This window comes from Rattus rattus, chromosome 3 (assembly GCF_011064425.1).
Source record: "Rattus rattus isolate New Zealand chromosome 3, Rrattus_CSIRO_v1, whole genome shotgun sequence".
NCBI classification, from domain to species: Eukaryota; Metazoa; Chordata; class Mammalia; order Rodentia; family Muridae; genus Rattus; species Rattus rattus.
Window position 1 is genome coordinate 198,593,868 of NC_046156.1, and position 21,544 is coordinate 198,615,411.

The window sequence follows — 21,544 nt, forward strand, 5'->3', positions numbered from 1 at the left end:
GCACGAGTCACATAGCAGGCGCTGCTTTGTGTCTGCCCCCTTTCCTGAGGGATATAGGGAAGGAAGACTGGCCGTTAGCGTTTCTAAAAGTTCTCAGAATAAAATGGCTGCAACCACGTCAAGCAGTTAGAAGTTTGCTCTGTTCTCACCTATCCTCCAATGCATGGGTCTTTCTTGGGTCTCCAGGTCTCCCATCAACTTTGGCTTCTGTTTTCTGAAATGGTTCCTTGACATCTTTTCATTAATAGACCTAGCTGGTGACTGGCCTCATACTATTGCTCTTTGGAACACATACCGGTATCTTCCACACAGTGCATGGTATTGGAGACTCACCATTAGAACTTTCTCTGACCCCGAAGTTTTGAAATCTGTGACATTTGATGGCTGAAAGGCAATTGTTTAGTAAGGAAGAAGTATCTTCCATTACAAATTTGAAATGAGAACTTAATTCTGTGCGTTTGAGTTGGAATAAAGAGATGACATAAATTCCTTTGTTTCCCCGTTTGGTCTATAAGTAAATAAAGGATTGTCTTTAAACAGTATATTTAAACATAGGGTTATTTGAATAAAGTTTCACACACACACACACACACACACACACACACACACACACACACACACACACACACACACGGATCCCAGTAGACAGAAGCTGTACAATTGCCAGTCTCACCGTTGATATCATTTATGGGCCAGTCACACCCGCATGGCTACAAAGAATAATTTAGCTCCTAATGGAGAAGGAATCATTTGTTTATGTAACCAAAAACACAGGTGTGAAAGCTTGTCTAGTTCCAGGACACATTCAAATGTCTTCTTGTTCAGTTTGCTACAATGAATCAAAAGTAAACTGGTATTTATGTTGCTGTTACTTCTCTTTTAATGAATTTTGAATAATACTAAATTTATCTTTATTTAAAGAGAAACCAAATCTCCCTTTGCTCCCGGGGTTGGGGGTGTGGAGGGGAGATGCTCCCTTTTATGGACACTCAAACTTAGGATTCATTTGTACTATTTTTAATTCTTTTAAAAAAAAACCTTTTAATTAATTAGTGTATGTAGGTGTTTCACTTGAATGCATGTATGCGCACCATGTGTATGTCTTGTGCCCTGAGAGGCCAGAAGAGAATGTCAGATCTCGTGGGTTACAGATGGTTGTGAGCCACCATGTGGGTTCTGGGAATTGAACTCAGGACCTCTGAAAGAGCAGTCAGTGCTCTAAATTGCTGAGCCATCTCTCCCTTTTAATTCTTAAAAAAAAAACCTTTTATTTATATTTATTTTACATGTATAGGTATGTGCCTGAGTATATACGTATGTGTGCTGCATTTGTGTGGGTACCCAGACAGTTGTAAGATACCCAATCCAAGTGCTGGGAGCTGGATTCCAGTTCTCTGCTAAAGCCCTGGGTCACCTCTCCAGTCCCTCCTTCTAGCTCTTATTTGCCATCTTCTGTGTTCCTCGTTAGTTCTGAAGGATTACTTGCTGTGACTTCTCAGGCTTTCTTTTTCCCAAAATTGATTTGGAGTCAAGGATTCAATGGGAGCAACTTCAGTATTTAATGTTGGTATACCTAAAATCAAGTCTATCCGCATAGTCTCCTTCGGTGCTTTGTGGATCCCTGTAGGGTGGAATGATGTCGGTATTGAAGTAGTAACTCCACCTCACTGTGGAGTCCAAGTACAGTCTACGTTAAGAGTTTGTAGAGTTCCGCCATATGTTTGAAAGTTGTTATAAACTGATGGGTGGAATTCCCATTAGATCGTGACCAGTTTTCTTTATAATGGACTTTATAGCTTGATAGCTTGGCTGGCTCTCTGATTTTTTGGGAACGTTACCCTATTTATTTATAAGACCTATGACTTAATTTGAAAAACATTTTATAATGACTACCAACGCCTTTGATTTTTTCACAAAGTAGACTTTCTATTACATACAAGAATTCAGGGGTTATTTATTTACACTCTGTGCGTAACTGGCTCATCCGGCCCATAGTTCTCGCCCTTCCTCCTCCGTCCACTCTGCATTGGTGAAGGATTGCACTGTTCTGTGGGTGGTGTGCTCCTCAGTGGCTGCTCCCTCCCTCTCTCCCGTCTAAGTCAGTGTCTCCCTTTATCCACAGGAAGAATTCCAACTCTGTCCTATGCCTGTAAAACCTGCTCTTGTGTCCTGCAAGGCCAATGGGAGGGCTGGTTTTTCTTTTCCACCAACCATAAAATGCATTTATGATCGGACTCCTTGAGGATTTTACGACATTACAATAGACCCTTCTTTGTGCTGGCCTTCAGGGCTTTTGTAGGGCTTTGCTAAAAAGTTACTGATTCCCTGTTTCGGGGGATAAGTGTTACAAAAGGGTTGAACTTTCAGTAAGGAGTAGCCAAAACTAACTCTCTGAACCGCTTGCAAAGTATCAGCTTCCCTTATCGATGCTAACACAGTCCCTGAAGACGTCAAACTGACCTCTTCCACTCCAAGCAGGGAAAGCAATAACGTTTTATGTGCAGAAGATCAGTTTTCTTGGTTTTTTTTTTTTCTAATTGAAATGTATAGAATGGTATTTCAGACTAGCAAGTGACTGCAGTTTGTCTTAGGTTTCCCTTTTTAATTTTTTGTATTTTACAGAACAGAGATCATATAGTTTCCAGGAGCCACCAGGAGAAAAAAGGTACGTTGAGGGTTCCCACTTCTGCAGGGTTTGGAAATGTCTATGCATCATGTTTCCTATGTGCCCAGAGTTGGTGAGAGATTTCTGAGTAGTAAGCTGTGCAAGACCCATTGCTCTCTCTCTGACTCAGTACAGCCTTCCAGATGACTGTCTTCCATCCTCAGGGGTAAAGCTGCAGGGTTGGGGACAGGAGGGTTCCATTTTAGGTTATTTTCAGATTTGAACATTTTGAGAGGCTTCAGAGATGGCAGGTTTTTCTCTAGATCAACTCCAAGAAGACTTTCCAGCAGCCTTCCCCTGGGTGGTTATTGTACAAAGCCCATAAACATGCTTGCCCTTGCCCTCAGTGGATTTCGGCTTAGTAGTGCTAGGCTTGAAGCAGGAGCTGCCCTCAGCACTGCCGGGCTTCTAATCACTCTGTGGATCTGAGGCTTGAAGTCGGAGCTGCTCTGCATCTTAAAATGTAAAGCTGGCACCATAGCCAAGCTTGGGAAGAAACCAAGGCTCTAAGTGGGATGGCCAAGTTCTGCTGGCCTTGGGTACCTAGCTGGCATGAGTCACCCATGGAAGTAGTCCTTGGGGTTATTGCAGAACAAGGGACAGAAATGGCATTGTGACAAAGAGGATGATGACATTGGTGACAGCTGAGGCAGTAGTAACTGACAATTATTGGGTGACCGTACGTGCCTCTCGCTGTTTCAAGTGGTTTATATTTAAGTGGTCTGTCTGTTCTAGACACTGTAACTCGATAACCATCTTGCTAGCCGATTCACTATCTTTAGACTTCTGTCTTTCTAATAATTGTAGTAATAGTGGATTAATTGTTAAGATTTTTTTAATTAAAAATATTCTCTGTTAGGAGGCTGTAAGATAAGAGCCAGTGTGACACTTGGTGAAGTCACAGCTCATACAGTGATGTCACCTGGTTGGGGTGTGTGGGAGTGACTTTCTTACTCCTGGTCACTTTTGATGTCTCCCTCCCTCCTCCCTTTCACTTGTATACTTAGAGGGCCCAGTAGGGCAGATCTTTCTTCTCCTTGACACTATTCCTGGTGTCTTGTTGGATATTCCAAGAAGTTTCTTGTCATACTTGATGCTTTACCTGGGTCATTGGGTAGGTTATTCCTAGAGGAGTCACTTTTTTGGTATTCTCTTATTTAGACTAGTCAGTTTTTGAGAAAAGGACACATGAAAGGGACTCATCCCAGACCTTGTAGGCTCATTGCAACAGAGAAGCCCCTTTCCCAGTTCACTGATGGTTACATAGTATAGAATGTCACTGTAGCAACCGTCCACGTTACATTGATGCATCTGGTTAAATTACTTCTAAAACATCTCAGCCTTAAAGGGAGTCCTACTACATCGGTCCTCCATTTGCATAGTGGGAATTTACTTTAATACTTAGAAATCAATTCACTGAAAATAATAGGTTATCAGTAAAATTGGTTAAGGTTAAGATCTGAAGATCCACATTCCTAGCACATTTGAAATGCATGTTCGCCTATTGAAAAAGTATCAAGAGAGTTTCTGTAAGAATAAAGTTTATAAGATTTTATGGTTAGCAATTCTATTGGTCATCCACCTCATACCAGAAATTGAGCTTTTTTTTTTTTTTTTTTTGGTTAGGGGATGTTGAAAAGAATCTTTTCTGACTTTTATAAATTTAAAAGTCATTTAAGTTCAGTTAGTTCTTATCCAAGGCAGCTAAGTGCTAGAGGGGCACTGCACAGTGGAATTTGGTTAAAACACGGAATGAAACATTCTCCTGCATCTGCACAGAGGCAGTGCCCCTCCCATAATTCAACAGTGGCTCACACCTGTGCTATCCACTGTTCCACCAGGACTGGTGGGTTCTAGCTCCTTAATATAGTGTTGGTTTGTTAGCACTCAGGTTTAAGTCTCCTCTGCCCTGGGGCTAAGAATTAGCATAGTTTTATAGCATTTTGAAGAGCGCAGTATAGTGCAGTCAACCTGACAGATTTGTAACAAAAACTAATAGTTTATTGATAAAGTCTTCTGTGATGTGGTGAATAGAAGTAGAGATGAGTAACCAGGAGTTAATTTTGTTTTATTCGAGATAGTTCAGTCTGTTCCCTCCAGGAATGGCTACACGGACTAGGGGGAGGCTCAGTTACTTCCAGTGTGCAGCCTGGGTAGCCTCAGCGCCTCTGTGACCTACATTCTTAAGATGAGATGCAGCTGGCTGAGTGGGACAGGCTGAACCTACAGACGCAGTCTGTTTCTCAACTGGCATCAACTGGGGAAATGCCCGTCCTATTGCAAACCATTACTGTTCCCAAGATAAATAATAAAGTCTGCTTTCATGACTGTTAGTTGGCTTCTCTGTCTGAGGAGAGTCCTTTTGGCATGTTTTCAGAGTAAGCTTATACAGGTGCATTTGCCAAGCACTTTTGTATAATTTTCAGAAATACAGAAAAGTCGAAGTAAGGGTATGGTGACTATTCAACTCTTAGATTCTACGGTTGTTAGCCTCTGCTTTATCAAATCTCGTCACCGTGTGTTCATCCGTCCATATGATTCATTTTTTAGTTAAGAAGTTGCCATTTTTCTCTTTAGAAGCATTTAAACCTAAAGCAAAAATCCAACCGCACCCATACAGATGTACGTAAGAACATGCATCCGTGCTGTCCTTTGTCCCCCTTTAGCCCTGCAAAGCCTGGTCACAGAGTCCTTTCTTTGTAGAATTCAGGAAGAAGAATGGGACGACTACATCATTCCTGCCAAATCAGAGTCCGAAAAGCACAAAGTGAGCCGGACTTTCAGCTTCCTCATGAACAGGATGACCAGTCCTCGGAACAAATCTAAGGTAACGGAGTGTCTGTGCCTAACTGCTATAGAGCGTAGGCGGCTTCTGTCCTCAGCAGTTAGCGTAGTTTCCACAGGTGTTCCCCTTCGATCGCCTGCCTCTGACTGTGTGTGCCCCTTCTTAGGATTCCTGTCAGGCCATCAGGATTAGTAAGGCAAGCCCATGCAGGGGTCAGCTCACATTAATGCATGGGTTCTGATTGTTTCCTTTTTACGTTTCTTCCTACTTTTTCTATCGTGACTGCTGCTTTTGAAGATGAAAAACAAGGATGCTAAAGATAAAGAAAAACTCAATCGACATCAGTTTGTCCCGGGAACGTTCTCTGGAGTTCTGCAGTGTTCCGGTTGTGATAAAACACTCCTGGGGAAAGAGTCACTCCAGTGTGCCAGTAAGTCCTTGAGTACCGTGTGTGACGTGTTGTCTTTCTGTCCTGTAAGCTCCCAGGGATAAAGAAAGCCACTGCTAAGCATGTTTGCACAGATCTTTTCTTGAGGGCCTCGCATATCATAGAGCAATTGCCTTGCCGTGGTCAACATTGGTCATCCGGTACTTTTAACTAGTTGGCGACTCTCTTAAGTCTAAGCCTGTCTACCTTGTCTGCTGGACATCTCCACTTGGACATTTCCCAGCCTTTGAATGTTACATGCTGAAAACTGAGATCTGGAGCCCATCTCAGTGCTTGCTGTCAAGCTCATCCACTCATCACCTCAGACAGATACTCAGGACAAGACTTCAGAGGGTTTGTTCATGACTCCTTTTCTCTTGCATGCTGCAACTGGTCCTTTAGCAACTCTCTGGACTCTGTTTCCAATGTGTATCTCAAACCCATCATCATCCATCACGACTCTCACTCACCAAAAGCCACCATCCTAATTGGTCTCTTTATGTTTGTCTTCTATGGCCATAATAAACTCTGTTAACAAAGAAGACAGGAAAGTTTGAAGATCAGGAGGTCTTACATAAAGCTATGTTTTATGCTGAGCAACTTTCTTAAGAAATACAGCATCTTCCATACAGTTTGCAGGGGAGAACTGAAACACAGTCAGCCGAAAGCCATCATACTGTGGGAACAAATCAGCTAATCAGGAAGCGAATCAAGCATTGTTGCATAATGGGAATGAGGGACATTTCAAAGGCATCAAAGACAGGGTATGCAAGCCCTGGGACAAACAACCACAGCCCTAAAAGGGGAAATGAATTCTTAGGATCCAGAAAACTGTAACTCCCCTAAAGCTTTGGCCCAAGCTATTCCTGGCCTTGCCAAGCATGTACCTGGTTTTAAACAAGGGACTAAGTTCCTCCTCTACATTGAGGGCCTCGAGGAAAGTCCTGGATCATTCTGGCCCTCAACATACCATGGCAAAAGCACCTAGAGAAGGAAGGAAGAAGTCCCTGTTGACCGTCTGTCACTGAGGAAAGCCAAGACAGGCGCTGGGGCAGGGCCGGAACTGAAACACAGGCCATGGAAGAATACCGTTACTGGCTTGTTCTCTGTGGCTCCCTTGCCTTGCTTATTATACAACCCAGGGCCTCCAATCCAGTGGTAGCATGGCCCATAGTGGGCTGGACCATGCCACATCAATCATTAATTACAAAAATACCCATAAGTCAATGTGATGGAGGCATTTTCCCAATGAAGGTTCCCTCCTCCCAGATGACTTTAGCTTGAGTCAGTTGACAAAGAACTAACCAGGACACTGCCATCTTCACCCTTCTTCTCACAAACCAGCATGCTCCTGTCTTAGTGCCTTCTGTCTTTGAGGGTCTTCCTTCAGTAAGCCCTGAAGCCCGTCCGATAACACCTCCTAGGCCTGGCTTACCATTTTTCCTCATCATGGAATCCCACAAGCCTTGTTATTTACACCATCTACATTATGGCATATTCCCGGGTCAATTGTCTTATCTGTCCCTTTCACCATAAGTTCTGGGAGGGGAAAGGGAGGGCAGAGTAATTTTTCACAGCCCCCACTGGTGCCAACTCAAAGTTGACCCTTAACACTTACGTTCGATTAATGACTCCTAAGGTAAACTATTGTGTAAGGAAGACCTGCTCCAGTTGAGCCCGCTAAGTGGGTGTTGATGGCATTGCAGTCAAAAGTGCTGAAGACTCACTCAGCCATCAAACCAGATATTACTTTAAAAAATAAATGTATGAAGACTTACAGAGGATATACCGTACGAATGGAAACTTAAATTACCTCAAACTCCTCCACCAGCAAAAGCTTTGCTGTCAATTTATCACTTTATTAGCCTTTAATATCACTCAGATTAATGGGTTCTGACCCTCTGTACATGAGGATAATATACCTTCATCACCTTTAGTTCCCTGCCGTCATCTCCTGCTACCCCACTGTTCCCCTCCTCCACTTCCAAGCCCTTCTACTCTCGTGCGTTGTCTCTGTTGTTTCCCTTTCTCTTTAATTATTATTTTTACGAATATTCATATAAATGTACAGATACTACCTGAGTCCATCTACTGTTGCTCTTGTGTTGAGGGTGAGCATGCGGTATTGGGTAGCCACTTAGAGGGCTCATCCCGGGGACGTATAATTGCTCCTCTCTCAGCAGCTACTCATTACTTAGAGTCTCTTCTAACCCCAAAACATTGCATCAGTGTTTAATCTGAGATTGCATTTGATGATATTATCAAGAGTATTTCGTTATTTCTCATGGTGTACTTTTTTTTCTATATTTTTACTACATAAATGGAAAAGTTGTTTCCATACAGATCTGTCTCTACGTTGCTAAGTAGCCCTTAGATTAAATTCTACAACCAGGTTGTGAGTTTAAGTGTACACTTGCTAGTTCTCTTTATACTACGGTGGTGTTTTGGAATTAGTTTGGGGACTTAGAAGGTTTTCATCGGGAGGGGACTGTTGGCCCCTTCAACTTGGATTACTGTCACACTTTGACATTGGATTGTCAACTGTGACACGGGCAGTCTCCACTGCGTTTTGAATATAATCATCTATACACAAGGGTTAATAGCTCTAATATTATAGACCAATGTGATGTAAGACAGTACATTGTAGAAGTACTCAAAGTCTTGCTGTCATTTTTTCTGTTAGATTCCTGGTTGCTAACAGTTCGCAGACATTGTAGCAATGTCTCTGTACTCTCATGTCACCTGGCTTAGGTGCTCGTGTGTACTGTGATGTGACACTACCTGGTGAACAGGCCCTCTTACGTGCATTCATCACGGATGAGCCTTAATCAGCATTGCTGTATCTTTTGTCCTTTCTTGCCTCCTGCACCGAGTTCTGCTTCTCTCAGATGTGTTCCCCTTGTTCCTTTGCTGTGTGTGTGTCACAGAACCGTTTCTGCGGCTTTCATTCTTGGGGTGTGTGTCTTTAATTTAGCTCGAGAGGATCTGCAATGTAACGGAAAGACCTTGTTTTATAACAAAGGGTTGTTCTTACTTACATTTGATTTTACTGCTTCCAACTATCTTTGATGGTTCCTGGCTGTTTTCCTCACTGTCTGCCTTGGCTCTTTAGACCATGTGTTGTCTGCTTTTATTGTTTCCTGTGATTTGGCAAGATAGGGGCTTTTAATATCTACTAATGGTCGTGTTATGGCTATGTAAGGCTCATAATTTAATAGTTTCTCTTCCTTATGTGAACCTCCTTCTCCCCTCTGTTGATATATCCAATCGTTGTATTACTTCATTCTTTTTTATACTGTAGGCTGAGCGTTTCAGGAATTGACTCGGCTGTTTCAGGAGCAATTTAATGCTTTAGTTTAGCTCCCTGTGTATACTTACAATGGCTTTGAAACCATTCTCCCCCCCTCCTTTTCTACCTCCTTCCTTGCTTCTTTCTGTCCTTCCTTCCTTCCTTCCTTCCTTCCTTCCTTCCTTCCTTCCTTCCTTCCTTCCTGCCTGCCTGCCTGCCTGCCTGCCTGCCTGCCTGCCTGCCTGCCTGCCTGCCTGCCTGCCTTTGTTTGTTTGTTTTGTTGTGCTAAGGTCTCTTATAGCCCAGGCTATCCTCAAACTTACCATGTAGCCAAGGTTGACTTGGAACTCCTGATGCCCCTGCCTTCATCTCCCAAGTGCTAAGATTACAAATGTACATCTTCGAGCCCAGCAGGCTTTTTTGTTTTGTTTTTGTTTTTGCCTGGGTCACTGCTTGCTTTTAGGCTAGAGAGAGGGCTGGATGACTTAAGAGTGAATGTTGCTCTTGCAGAGGACTGAGTTTGTCTACAGAATCCACACTGGACAGCTTTCAGTCACCTGTAACTCCAGCTCCAGGGAATCTGATGCCCCTGCGAGCGCCTTCACTCGACAGAGCATCCCCATGTACAGACACATAGACATAATTATAACGAAAACAAGATCTTAAGAACAAAAACAAAGACCTTTTGTCAACCGGATCTTCAGTCTTTACTCCCTATTCCTTCTCAGGCTAGGATGCGCTGGGGTAGGTTTTAGCAACCTTTATGCACTTCGCTTGTTTCATACTCAAAGTGTAATTTATCTGGCTAAATGACACCATACTCCCAAGTCTTTCCCTTCAAGCTTCCGTCCAATACAGTTGCGAACTTACTGTTATCTCGGGAGAATCTGGGACCCGTGGGACCCGTGTCCTTTATTAGGAACCCCCTTTTCTCTGCCTATATAACAGAATACATTTAAACTTTCCATCACATGGATACTGCCAGCATGTGTCCATAGCGTGTATTATTCTTGTTAGGATAGGAAATAGCAGAACTTTTCCGTTTACCCCTGAGCTTGCCTGTTCGGCGTTATGAGATCCTTTTCTAATGTAACTTGGGCCGTTACTATTCTGATTTTGTTTTTCCGACTTTTTTCCTTACACAACGGTCATCTCCGATCTCTGTCTTTGTATGCCATTGCCTGTTTTATAATCACAGCCTTCTTCCCCACATCCTGGGGATCTCTGAAGTTGGATTTCACAGCCGTGCTTTGATATCCTGGGGCCTGGATCTGCCCCTGTGCCATTGGGAATCTGTCCATGCCCTTCACCTGCCTGACAGTTGGTCTGTCTCACAAAACTCCACTCTCCTTTCATCAGCTGGCCCGCCCGTAGCCTTTTCTTTCTCCAAGCCCTCAGGTTGGATTTCATGGAACCCTCTTTCTTCTTCTGTCATATCAGAGGCACATTTTAAACATCCTCACTTTACATCTCTGTCTCCAGGCCTGAGGCCCAGTGGATGCTCTCCCTGTGAGCTTGTTCAGTCTCATAATCTCTGCCTCTCCCTCCCCTCCCCTCTACTCCCCCTCTTCCCCCTTTCCCTCCCCTCATCCCTCCCCTCCCCCCCTCCCCCCTCTTCCCCTTTCCCCCTCATCCCCTCCCCTCCCCCCCCCTCTCCTCTCCTCTTCCCTCCCCTCCTCTCCCCTCCCCTCCCCTCCCCTTCCCCTCCCCCTTCCCCCTCTCCCCCCCTCCCCTCCCCCCTCCTCTTCCCCCCCCTTCCCCTCCCCTTTCTCTCCCTTCCCCTCCCCTTTCCTCCCCCCTCTTCCCCTTCCCCTTCTCTCCTCATCCCCTGCCCCTCCTCTCCCATCCCCTCCCCTTCCCTTCTCTCCTTCTTCCCCCTTCCCCCTTCCCTCCCCCCCCCTTCCCCCTTCCCCTCATTCCCTCCCCCTTCTCTTCCCTCCCCTCCCTCCCTTCCCTCCCTCCCCCTCCCCCTTTCCCCTCCCCTTTCCCCTCCCTCCCCTCCCCTCTTTCCCTTCCCTCCCCTTTCTCCTCCCCTCCCCTCCCTCCCCCCTCTTCCCCCCTTTCCCTCCCCCCTTTCTCCCTCCCCTCCCTTCCCCTCTTCCCCCCTTTCCCCCTTTCACCTCCCTCCCCCCTCCCCCTCTTCCCCCTTTCCCCTCCCCCCTTTCACCTCCCTCCCTCCCCTCTTTCCCTCTTTCCCTCCCCTTTCACCTCACCTCATCTCCCCTCCCCTCCCCTTCCCCCTTTCCTTTCCCTTCATCCCCTTTCCCCTTCTCTCCCCTCCTCTCTCCCCTCCCCATCCCCTCTCCTCTGCCCTCCTTTTATACTCCTGGTTGGGAATAAGAGAAAAGACACTGGATTTCAATGTCTGCCTCGCTCTGCTCATTGGTATTAGGTCGCTGGCCGAAATGCCTTTTAAGACCACTGAAGGACAATTTGGGGATCATCTCTGAGCTTCCTGCCTGGCTCACAATCCGGCTGCTAGCTCTTCTGCAGTGTGGCTTTGGTGGGCTGAAATGGGACTTTTATGGACCCATTCCCAAAGACGTTCCTCCTCCCGTGAGATGCAGGGTACCGGTGTGTGATGAGAGGGTGATGAGGAATGGGAAGTAGGCCAGAAAAGAAACACAACAGCCTCCAGACTACAGGCCCCATGGATGCCCGTGTATACAGAGGCAACCTGGTCTCTGTCCCTAGTCTCTGTCCCTGTGGGCAGAAAGCGTGTCTTACCTTCCTCCAGAGACATGAGGCCACATGAGCAAGTGGCAAACTGTTCTCATATGATTCTCCTGTTTCCAGTCTCTTTCCTTTTTAAAGATGTGTTTTTATTTTAAATTGTACATATGTATATGTGGCCGTAGGGGAGGGGTGTGTGCACAAGTGAGTGAGTGCAGTTGCCGGCAGAGGCTAGAAAAGTGTCTGGATACTCTGAGGTTGGACTTACAGGGGTTGTGCCACTGGATGTGGGTTCTGGGAACTGAATTCCAGTCCTTGGCAAGGCAGTATGTGCTGCTAACTTTAAGCTCTCTCTCTAGGCCCCGTTTCTTGTTAATAGGAATTCCTGTTGAAGCTGACAGTGGTCCCCCACCTCCCTCAGCGTTATTGTGAGTTTATTCCTCCCCATCTTCATAGACAGTCTGCCTGGTGCTAAAGTTGAAGAATGCTACCAGGAAAGCCTTAGAAATCCCTGAGGACAGTGTACAGGAAGTGAGCTCTCAGGTAGACCCAGGGGTGTCCAGTATACACAACGGCAGGCTTTATAACTTATAAGATAATGACAGACGATTAGAAGTATGTCCACGGAATTCAAAGTTCCCATGTATGCTTCTTAATATTTTAAGTATTTGGCTTCTTAATATGTGTACGTCTTTGTGTCAGTTTTATAATGACCCATAAAAGCATGATGTGACCTCACTTCAGATTCATTTGAGTCAGATGGAAACCTTTGTGTCTTCTATTTCAGACTGCAAGGCCAACACACACAAGGGCTGCAAAGACACTGTGCCTCCGTGTACCAAGGTAACCTCCCAGTCACCGCACTGCTCTGCGCCTTGCTTGCTTGCTTGCGTCATCTGCTGCTGGACACTGAACTCTCGTTGCTGTTGGATTTACTGCAAATGGGATGGTTGCAGTAGTAACGCATGCTTAGGGTGTATGACTATTTATCTAGCTGTTCATTTTACACAATAGAGAAAAGACCCGCTTGTGTTATGTGAGACAGACGTGCGGGCAAGGCTTTCTAGGTAGAGCAGTCAGAATTACCTGGAAGACTATAACAACCTCAACGTCTAGGGCTCCTCGCAGGCTTTCAGATTCTGGAGGTCTGGGTGGCTCCTGGGGACGGGTATTTCTAGTACTTTCCCAGGGAGCACCACTGTGGCTGAAAGCCTACCTGGAGGCGTGGAGCTAGGGTGAGCATTGGGGATGGGGTCACGAAGGTGATGACAGTTGTGATTCCAGTCCTTTTATCGCCACTCCACAGTCTAGTGTGGGCTGTGAGTGACTTTGAGCAGGATGCTCCTGTACGGTGGAAGGGGCAGCGGGGTCCTTGACACAGAGCTCTGTGTTAACTGACACAGTTGAGGGTTGTTGTAAAAGGAAATACTACAGAGACACAAAGAAACAGGGCAGTGTCCGTAGGTCTCGTTCCCCCAGGGTCTGTGCGCATGCGCTATGTATGCAGGTTGGTCTGGGTCTGCGCGCATGCGCTATGTATGCAGGTTGGTCTGGGTCTGAATGCATGCATTATGTATGCTGGTTCCCCTGAGTCTTTTAAGCGCTGAGTGTTCACGAGGCTCATCCTTATTCCTTCTTGCACATTTTGTTGTCACCACACTCTACTTTTTGTTCTGTTTACTGTCTTTTGCTTTGAATTCTTCTTTGAAACAAATAAGATAATAAGTACGAAGCAGATAAGATTATTGCGTGTAACCCTGTGTCCATTCCTGTAGTCCAATGGTTCTTTGATCTTAATTTATGAGTTTCTAATTTTTTTTTACTAGAAATTCCAAGAGAAATACAACAAGAACAAACCACAGACCATCCTCGGAAGTAAGTGATGTGGGAAATGGCAAGGACGTATAAAAGAGTAGTGTGCACCATATTTTTCCAGTCCATTGGAATCTATCCATTCTTGCTGGTCCCTGTGGCCAGTGTTACGGAGACCCCAATGCTTGGATCAGTGGCTGTGAGGCTGTAGTCTCATTAGCACTTGTAGTGTGATACTGACGTTTTGAAGCATGCTGACGTTTTTATTTATATATTTCTAAATTTGACGACTCTGTTGTTGTCTTAATTATATGCTGCTGAGGCTTAAATAGTTTCTCTTGAAAACAATCAGTGACCTTTGGCCCTTCCTTGTGTTACACACGGGAGCCAGGCACGCTAGTATATCTATCCTCGGTTTGAAAAACATTTGCTTTATCGTGAGAGATTTTGTGATTTCTTCTATCTGAGGTTCCTTTGCGTGCTGAGTGGCAGGAAGTTTAAGTGCCTGGTCACTTTTCAGTCCAGTGCTGTAGCAAAGTGTAAGTGGCATCTCGAAAACCACTTTGGTGGCAGCAATTAAGTGTGCTAAGTCATGGTGACAAGCTTTTGGGTGTGGTGGTATGCAAGTCAGTTTGAGGTCTCTTGCCACTCAGCCCCTGGCTTTGGCCTCAAAATCCTTTGAAATCAATTCTGAGATGCTTCTCACTGTCATGAGGTTAAAACAGATGGCCACAAAGAAGCTTAGAATGTAGACTTTTGTTTGTTTGTTTGTTTGTTTGTTTTTGGTTCTTTTTTTCGGAGAATGTAGACGTTTTGATGTGATCTATTCCTCCTCTTTGTGTGAACTACGGGGAGACTGAAGCAGAGACATATACATTCCCTTGTTACATTCCCTTGTTACATCCCAGGGGCCTTTGTAAACACTTATCTCTTTGTCTCCAGATGGTATACTCCATAGCTACACTGTGTACTCAATAGCTACAGTGTGTACTCCCTAGCTTCAATCCAAAGGAGCTGAAGCACCCTCCCAGTTATTTATACCTCAAACCAAATGTAAATGTGCCCAAGCCCACTTGTTGTCAGTATATGAGTGGGACTGGCCCGGCTGGGCTTTGGGTTTTGTTTGCCTGAGAGTTTTGCTCCATAAGTAGGTTCTCCATCATCATTCCTTTCCTCTGAGCTGCTCTCTGGTGTACACGCTTGTTTACACACACCATATGCATTTTGCCAACAGGGCTAATAACACCTTGCATCTACTTAAAGCTGGCTTGGAGGAGTACAAGCAGTGGTTTATGGGAAAGCTGGCCTGTGCTTCCCCATTCCATTCAACTGCTTGCTTGGGTCACCCCAGACATGCACAGTCACCAAGGGAAGGTGTGGAAGGAGCCCTGCAGCATGGGTGTTGGAAGGGTGAGAAAAGGAAGGGACATCTGAAAAGTGCCAGGAAGTGGCAGAGAGACCCGTTTCTAGGCTGGGCCACAACACTGTAGAAGTGGCTGCTTGAGGGTTTACCTGACTGGACATCTCTGACTTTCTTTGCTTGTAAATGCTGTACCAGCACATGAAGTGACTACTGTGATTCCAGGCTCTTCAGTTAGAGACGTCCCACCGCCTGGGCTCTCCTTGCACCCTTCCCCCTCCATGCCTATTGGACTTCCAGCTGGAAGGAAGGAAACTGCAGGGCAGGCACATCCGTTGTCCAGAAGTGTCCCGGGCACCACTTTGGAAAGGTGAGGCTCAGCTTGCTGCTTCATTTTCAGGGCACTGGATGGTGGCTGGTGGCTAACTCGTGTCACCTGTTCTCCCTCCCAGCTTCAGGAGGGCAGTGACATCCTTGGAGTCTGAGGGTGACAGTAACAGCTGGAGAAGCAGGTCTCATTCCGATGAGCTGTTCCAGTCCATGGGCTCATCTCCTTCCACGGAGTCATTCATGATGGAAGGTAAGGTGTTTGCATGGTCCTCTGTCTCTGTTCTCTTTCTGCATTTAACAGAAAGATGAATTTTGTGCAAGAAATAAGATGTACTGTTTTGTTCTTTTTCTTATGTATGTGTGTGTGTGTGTGTTATACACATGTGTATATGCATGTTCACATGTGTGAGGGTACGTGTGTGGATAAGAGAACATATGTGTGTGGAAGCCTGACACTGATGTTGGGTGTCTTTTTTAATCTCTCTAGGTGTTATCTATCTCTCAAACCCAGAGTTCACCAATTCTGGTTAAGGCCAGCCAGCAAGCTTATTGGTCATCACCTGCCTCTGCCTCCCAAGTTGTGGGATTACAGGAGGCCACCATGCCTGACTGGCTTTTGTGTGGTTTCTGGAGGATCTAAACTCTGGTCCTCACCCTTACATACCAAACACTTCACCTGTGAGCCAACCTTTCAGCTCCCTGTTTTTTTTTTTTTTAGAAGTCGTAAGGTATCTACCTGATGTAGGGTCTACTTTGCTTAAGGGTCTCAAAAAGACCTGAATGTAGGAAAGTGACTTGTGATAGATGTTGAGGGATGGGGAAGAGGGAGGAGAGAGGACTGAGAATGTCCTTTATACGTGTGTGAAATGTCAAAGAACAAATGTAGTAAAAATTTTTAAAAACGACAATTTAGTCTTGAAGTATATGACCAGGAGTGAGATTATCAGCAATGCGTTCCTGAGAGCTGGATAGAATTAAGAGAATGGACGACACTGTGCTGTTATGATTGGAAACAGGCCATAGCTATTGAGCGATTAGAGCAGAATCCTCAAATACCTATTTAATTCCAACTACTGCTGGGTCACTGAGAGATGTGATCTGTGTCCTACCTGTTGCCCGCTCGTTCTGGGAGGTCAGCATTTGGGAGTGTATTTTGTAGGATATAATTCAACCCAGGGAGTTGTTTTGTGTTTCCAGGATGCCTCAATAAATGAAGGCAACAAATAGAAGAGGGAGTGGGGAGAGAATGGCATAGATTGGGTTCTGGTTCTTTAAAGCCCGTTATCATCTCATCTTTACAACCATAGATGGGATCTCTAAGGAGTCTTGTTTAGGGCAAATAGGCTTTAGGTTTCCTGAGCGGTTCATTCGTGTGCATGTGTGCATATGCACGTGTGTGCATGTGCATGTGTGTGCAGTTCTTTTTCTGAAAGGGGTTCATGTGCACGTGTTTAGCACTTTCACAAAAGTTTGTATTCACAGGACGTAAGCTTCACACTGAGCTTCCCGTTTTTTGCCAAGTCCTGGGTGAATACCAAGTGGACGAGGTCAGATTCAGATCTGAGTAAACTGTATAATGATCCGGGCAAGAGAAATTGGTGAGGTCAAGACTCTGCAAGCAGGGCATGGGCTCTGAAGGTCGCTAAGTAAAACTCCAGTAGAGTGAGCGCAAACAAACCAAGGCATCGCCAGCCTTTGCCAACCTCCCCGCACAGTTACTGTTGGAGGCCATGCTTCTTTGCTCTTGGGGACGTTGTCTTGCTGTCATCTCTGGTGTTCAGATGCCTCAGGTCCGTGCTGTGTCATTCTCGCTGGGGCCTTTCTGTGCCGTTAGCAGGTTTGAACCGGAGAGCCTGGTACTTGAAGATCTCTTCGTGACGCGTGCTTTACGCGCTCCTGGCTTTTCTTTTCTAGATGTCGTGGATTCGTCTCTGTGGAGTGAGCTCAGCAGTGATGCTCAAGAGTTTGAAGCCGAGTCCTGGAGTCTCGTGGTGGACCCTTCCTTCTGCAGCAGGCAGGAGAAGGATGTCATCAAAAGACAGGATGTCATTTTTGGTGAGCATTTCAAATATGCCCAGGCCTGGTTTTTTTTTTATCGTGTTGCAGCAATCTGATCTCAGACAAACTACATGACTCATCTGGACCTTGGTTTCCCTGTAGCAGGAAATTAGTTAACTCACTCTGTCCTCCCAGTGGGTTATGCTTTCAGCCATCTGCCAGGGCCATGAATTAGTTAACCTGCTCTGAGCTCCTGGCAAGCAAGTCTCGATACCTGTTCAGGAGCTCTCTGGATTTGAGAATGAAAGACGCACACACGCGCGCACACACACACACACACACACACACACACACACACACCATTTAATTTTGATATGCCTTGACTATGGGCATTTCTAATCCCCACCCCAAAACCTTGGGAGCTACCATACATTCTCCCCACTACCTTTCCTGAGTCAGCTTGCTAAATTGACATTTCGTCTCTGCTGCACCAGACTCAAGTGGGAGAGTGGCCCCCAGGGCCATTTCCCAGAATTCTTCCATGGCTGCTTTGCCTTCTTTCCTGCAGCTCTCACACCTGATCCTTCCTCACAGTGATTCTCTGTCTCTCTCTCTCTCTGCTCCAAGCCCAGGAATCTAAAGGTCCCACCTCCGTCTTTCTGCCCAGCCATTGGCTGTGTGGCAATTCTTATCAGTGGAAGCCAGGGGGGCAGGGATCCTTAGGTCTGGGAGCACAGCTTTGGAAGCCAAATTAAGACAGAGCATTAAAACCAATTCCCAACATTTCCCCATCGGTAGAAGACGGTTGATGGGATTCGGGTATAAAATGCAGGTCCAAGGCTTAAATGCAACCTTGCATGTCCAGGAGATTTGATTCACCCTTGGCACATCTGCTTGAGTGACCCCCAGAGATCCTTTCCCACTTCTCCATCTAAGGGCCACAGTGAACTTTCACATACTTGCTGTAGATATCAGAGCTCCATGTCTGGCCTCTGGCTGACTGCCTATGCCGTGGTCCCACTGCCAGTGTACACTGTGTAGGGCCCTGAGCCTGGGTTAGGACAGCGTTCATGTGCCTATGGTCCTTACTGTCTAGCTCGTCTGTGGTGAGATCTCACCATGGCACACTGGTGGGAGTACCTTGCAGTAAAAATTTAAAAAAGCTCCAGCTGTCTCCGGGACTTTGCTCACATCCCCTGTAGCCCGGTAAGATCAAAGCTCTAGAAAGTTATAGTTTAACGATTAGGTTTATATTTTGAATTCTCAATCTACAATACATCCACAGGGTAAATTCACTGCCGATTAGTAAAGATAGAAACCACCAACCTAGACAGGATAAAATTGACCTAGACCACCTAGATCGGAATCATCCTCCCCCTCTGCCTCCTTCCTCCTCTCTCCCGCCTGACAAGAACTTTGTCCCCACCCCACTCTCTGCTGTCCAATCATGTATCGCCTTGACATCAACCTACAGGAGTGGTGGCAATCTGAAGTAGAAACCATTAATTAGGAAAAATCCAAGTGCAAAGAATACACTAAAAAGTAGTTTCAATAAGACACCTGCTTTGTATCTGAGGCAGGGTCTGCGTTCTCCTCGATGTGCGTCTCCATGTCTTCCGCCAGGAGGTGTCCCGATCAGCTTCAGCCCGGTGAGAGTGAGGTTTCACCAAGATCAAGGGAACTGGGGGTTTGTTTCACAGGAAGTTAAGGAGAGGATGCTGTCCCTTTTAATGAGTGCTTCTCAGGCATTTAATAGTCCTCTGCGAGTCTCTTCAGGTGCAAGTGAGCCTCACACCCTGTTAAGCGCAATCTCACCATGTGGGTGAACTAACCAGGTTGTGTGACCTTTGGTGTCAGAAAAGTTTGCCCTGCAGGCATGATCTTTTCCCTTTGTTCCTGATTGCCTCCCTTTCAAAGAGGTAGAGAGCCATGGTGGGGAACCTCAGCTCTTGGCAGGATTGAACATCCAAGGCCAGTTACCTGGCTATCCAGTCTCAAACCCAAAGCCAGTGAAAATAAACCAAGAGCCAGAGGGTAGCTCAGTGGCAGACAGAGTGCTTTCCTCAAGTGCCCTTAATTTTACACTCATTGTCACCCTCCCACCAGCACCCCCCATAGAGGACAAGAGGTTACCCCCCAACACACACAAAGCCAGGGCAGTATTATTTCTGCTCAGTGTAGCCGTAATGAGCAAATGCAGTATAGGGTTAAATGAAATGCTAAGGTAAGATCGAAGGAGCTCTGAAACACTGTGGAAGCAAATGTGAATTCTTTGACTGACGTTGTGGGTCCCACTGAAAGGCTTCTGCGTATGGTAAAGCTAAAGCGCCCTGTTCAGACCAGTTTCCTCTCCGTGGCTGATGCTTTAAAATCGCTCCCAAACATGGGGTAGTTTGGAGGCTCGTGTAGAACTTGTTTCATGCCCCTACACTTTAGGGGCTACTGTTTTCTCTCATAATGGATTTGAAAAGTTGAAATATAATCCATCCATCATAAAGTTACACACCATCTGTAATCAGATGTTTGTAGTGTGCTCCCCAAAGTCGGGAAGCCACCAAGCCTATCCAATTCTAGGACATTTGTGTCACTTCAAAAGAAAACCTCCTCCCATCAGAGCTCATTTCCTGTTCTCTTTCTTCCTCTGGATTTGAGCAACCACCACTCTACTCTATGTTCTTTGCCTCACTATGTGTGTGTGTGTGTGTGTGTGTGTGTGTGTATGTGTATGTGTGTATGTGTGTATGTGTGTATTTGTGTGTGTGTGTGTATGTGTGTGTATATGTATGTGTGTATGTGTGTGTATGTGTGTGTATGTGTGTGTATGTGTGTGTATGTATGTGTGTGTATGTGTGTGTGTGTGTATGTGTGTGTATATGTATGTGTGTGTGTGTATGTGTGTGTATGTGTGTGTGTATGTTGGTGTATGTGTGTGTAGGTATGTATGTGTGTATGTATGTGTGTATGTGTGTATGTGCATGTGTGTATGTGTATGTATGTGTATGTGTGTATGTGTGTATGTGTGTGTGTGTGTGTGTGTGTGTGTGTGTGTGTGTGTATGTGTGTGTGTGTGTGTGTGTATGTGTGTGTGTGTATGTGTGTGTATATGTATGTGTGTATATGTATGTGTGTGTATGTGTGTGTATATGTATGTGTGTATATATGTATATGTGTGTGTATGTGTGCTGTCACTTTACATATTTGTAAGGATCATCCTATTTAAAATATTTACAAACTCCATTCCCTTTTATATTTAACTAATAATGTCCCATTGTGTTTATCTAATCATCAATGGACGGGCCTGTTATGTTGTTTCTTCTTTTTCTTTGGATTCATGGTAACTTCATCTACCATCCTTTGGTGACTACAGACCGTTTCCTGAGGTGGCTGCAGCAACTTACATCCCTTGCTAATGTTCTGATCGCCCCGCCCCCTTCCCCAGCACGTGTTTATTGTCCACCTTTTCTTATAATTAGCTCAGCGTGTGTGACACGCTGTGGGCTGTGGGTTTCGGTTTGCATTTCCCCACTAAGGATATTGAACTGGGGGGGTGGTGATGAGGGTAGGGGTGGGGTGGAAGTTGTGTTAATAGTGGGAGTGGGTAATAATCTAACCCACTCCCACTCTTTTGCCTTAGAGACAATTCTACCACTGCAGTTTATCTCAAGCCCCGATGACCATCTTTTTGATTACTTAGTGGCCATTTGTTTATGTTTTTGAAGTAACACTTATTAAAATCCTTTGTCCATTTTTGAATTCTTGAAAACATTTAAAGACTTTTTCATTTACATGATATTTTGTGTGTGTATAATATATATGATAAGAATTCAGTCTTTATACCGTATGTAGTATATTCTATGCCACGCATATAGTGTAATATATATATGTATATTTTCTTCTGAAGACAATTGAATTTTGGGGTGTGTATGACACACAATGGTGCTGTGACAGAGAGTCTACTAGTGTAAAGCCTTGGGAGACTTTATTTAGTTGAAGTCATTTCGTCAGATATTAACTGTGAATGAACTCCACTGGCTCGAACTCACCACAAAAAGCAAGGAAAGAAAGACTTCTCCCTAACAAGCTGTTGTATCTTGTAGAGCATTGGCGTGAGAGTCAAAGCTTCTGGAAAGATTTGATTCTTAGCTGCTGTACTTGGCTCCCATCTGTGGCTCTACTTCTAATATCTGAACAATTAGTATTTGGAG

At 45.3% G+C, this 21,544-nt stretch overlaps 1 protein-coding gene across 1 annotated transcript in view; it reads left to right on the forward strand.

Annotated features, from left to right (window-relative positions):
• The window catches only part of Arhgef28 (Rho guanine nucleotide exchange factor 28), a 295,945-nt gene that overhangs the window by 208,812 nt on the left and 65,589 nt on the right, over positions 1-21,544 (forward strand). The window contains exons 14-21 of the mRNA XM_032898997.1: positions 2,623-2,665; positions 5,369-5,492; positions 5,748-5,880; positions 12,627-12,682; positions 13,666-13,714; positions 15,237-15,381; positions 15,464-15,591; positions 17,256-17,396. Of these exons, the coding sequence (XP_032754888.1) occupies positions 2,623-2,665; positions 5,369-5,492; positions 5,748-5,880; positions 12,627-12,682; positions 13,666-13,714; positions 15,237-15,381; positions 15,464-15,591; positions 17,256-17,396 (819 nt within the window). The remainder of the gene's footprint in view (positions 1-2,622; positions 2,666-5,368; positions 5,493-5,747; positions 5,881-12,626; positions 12,683-13,665; positions 13,715-15,236; positions 15,382-15,463; positions 15,592-17,255; positions 17,397-21,544) is intronic.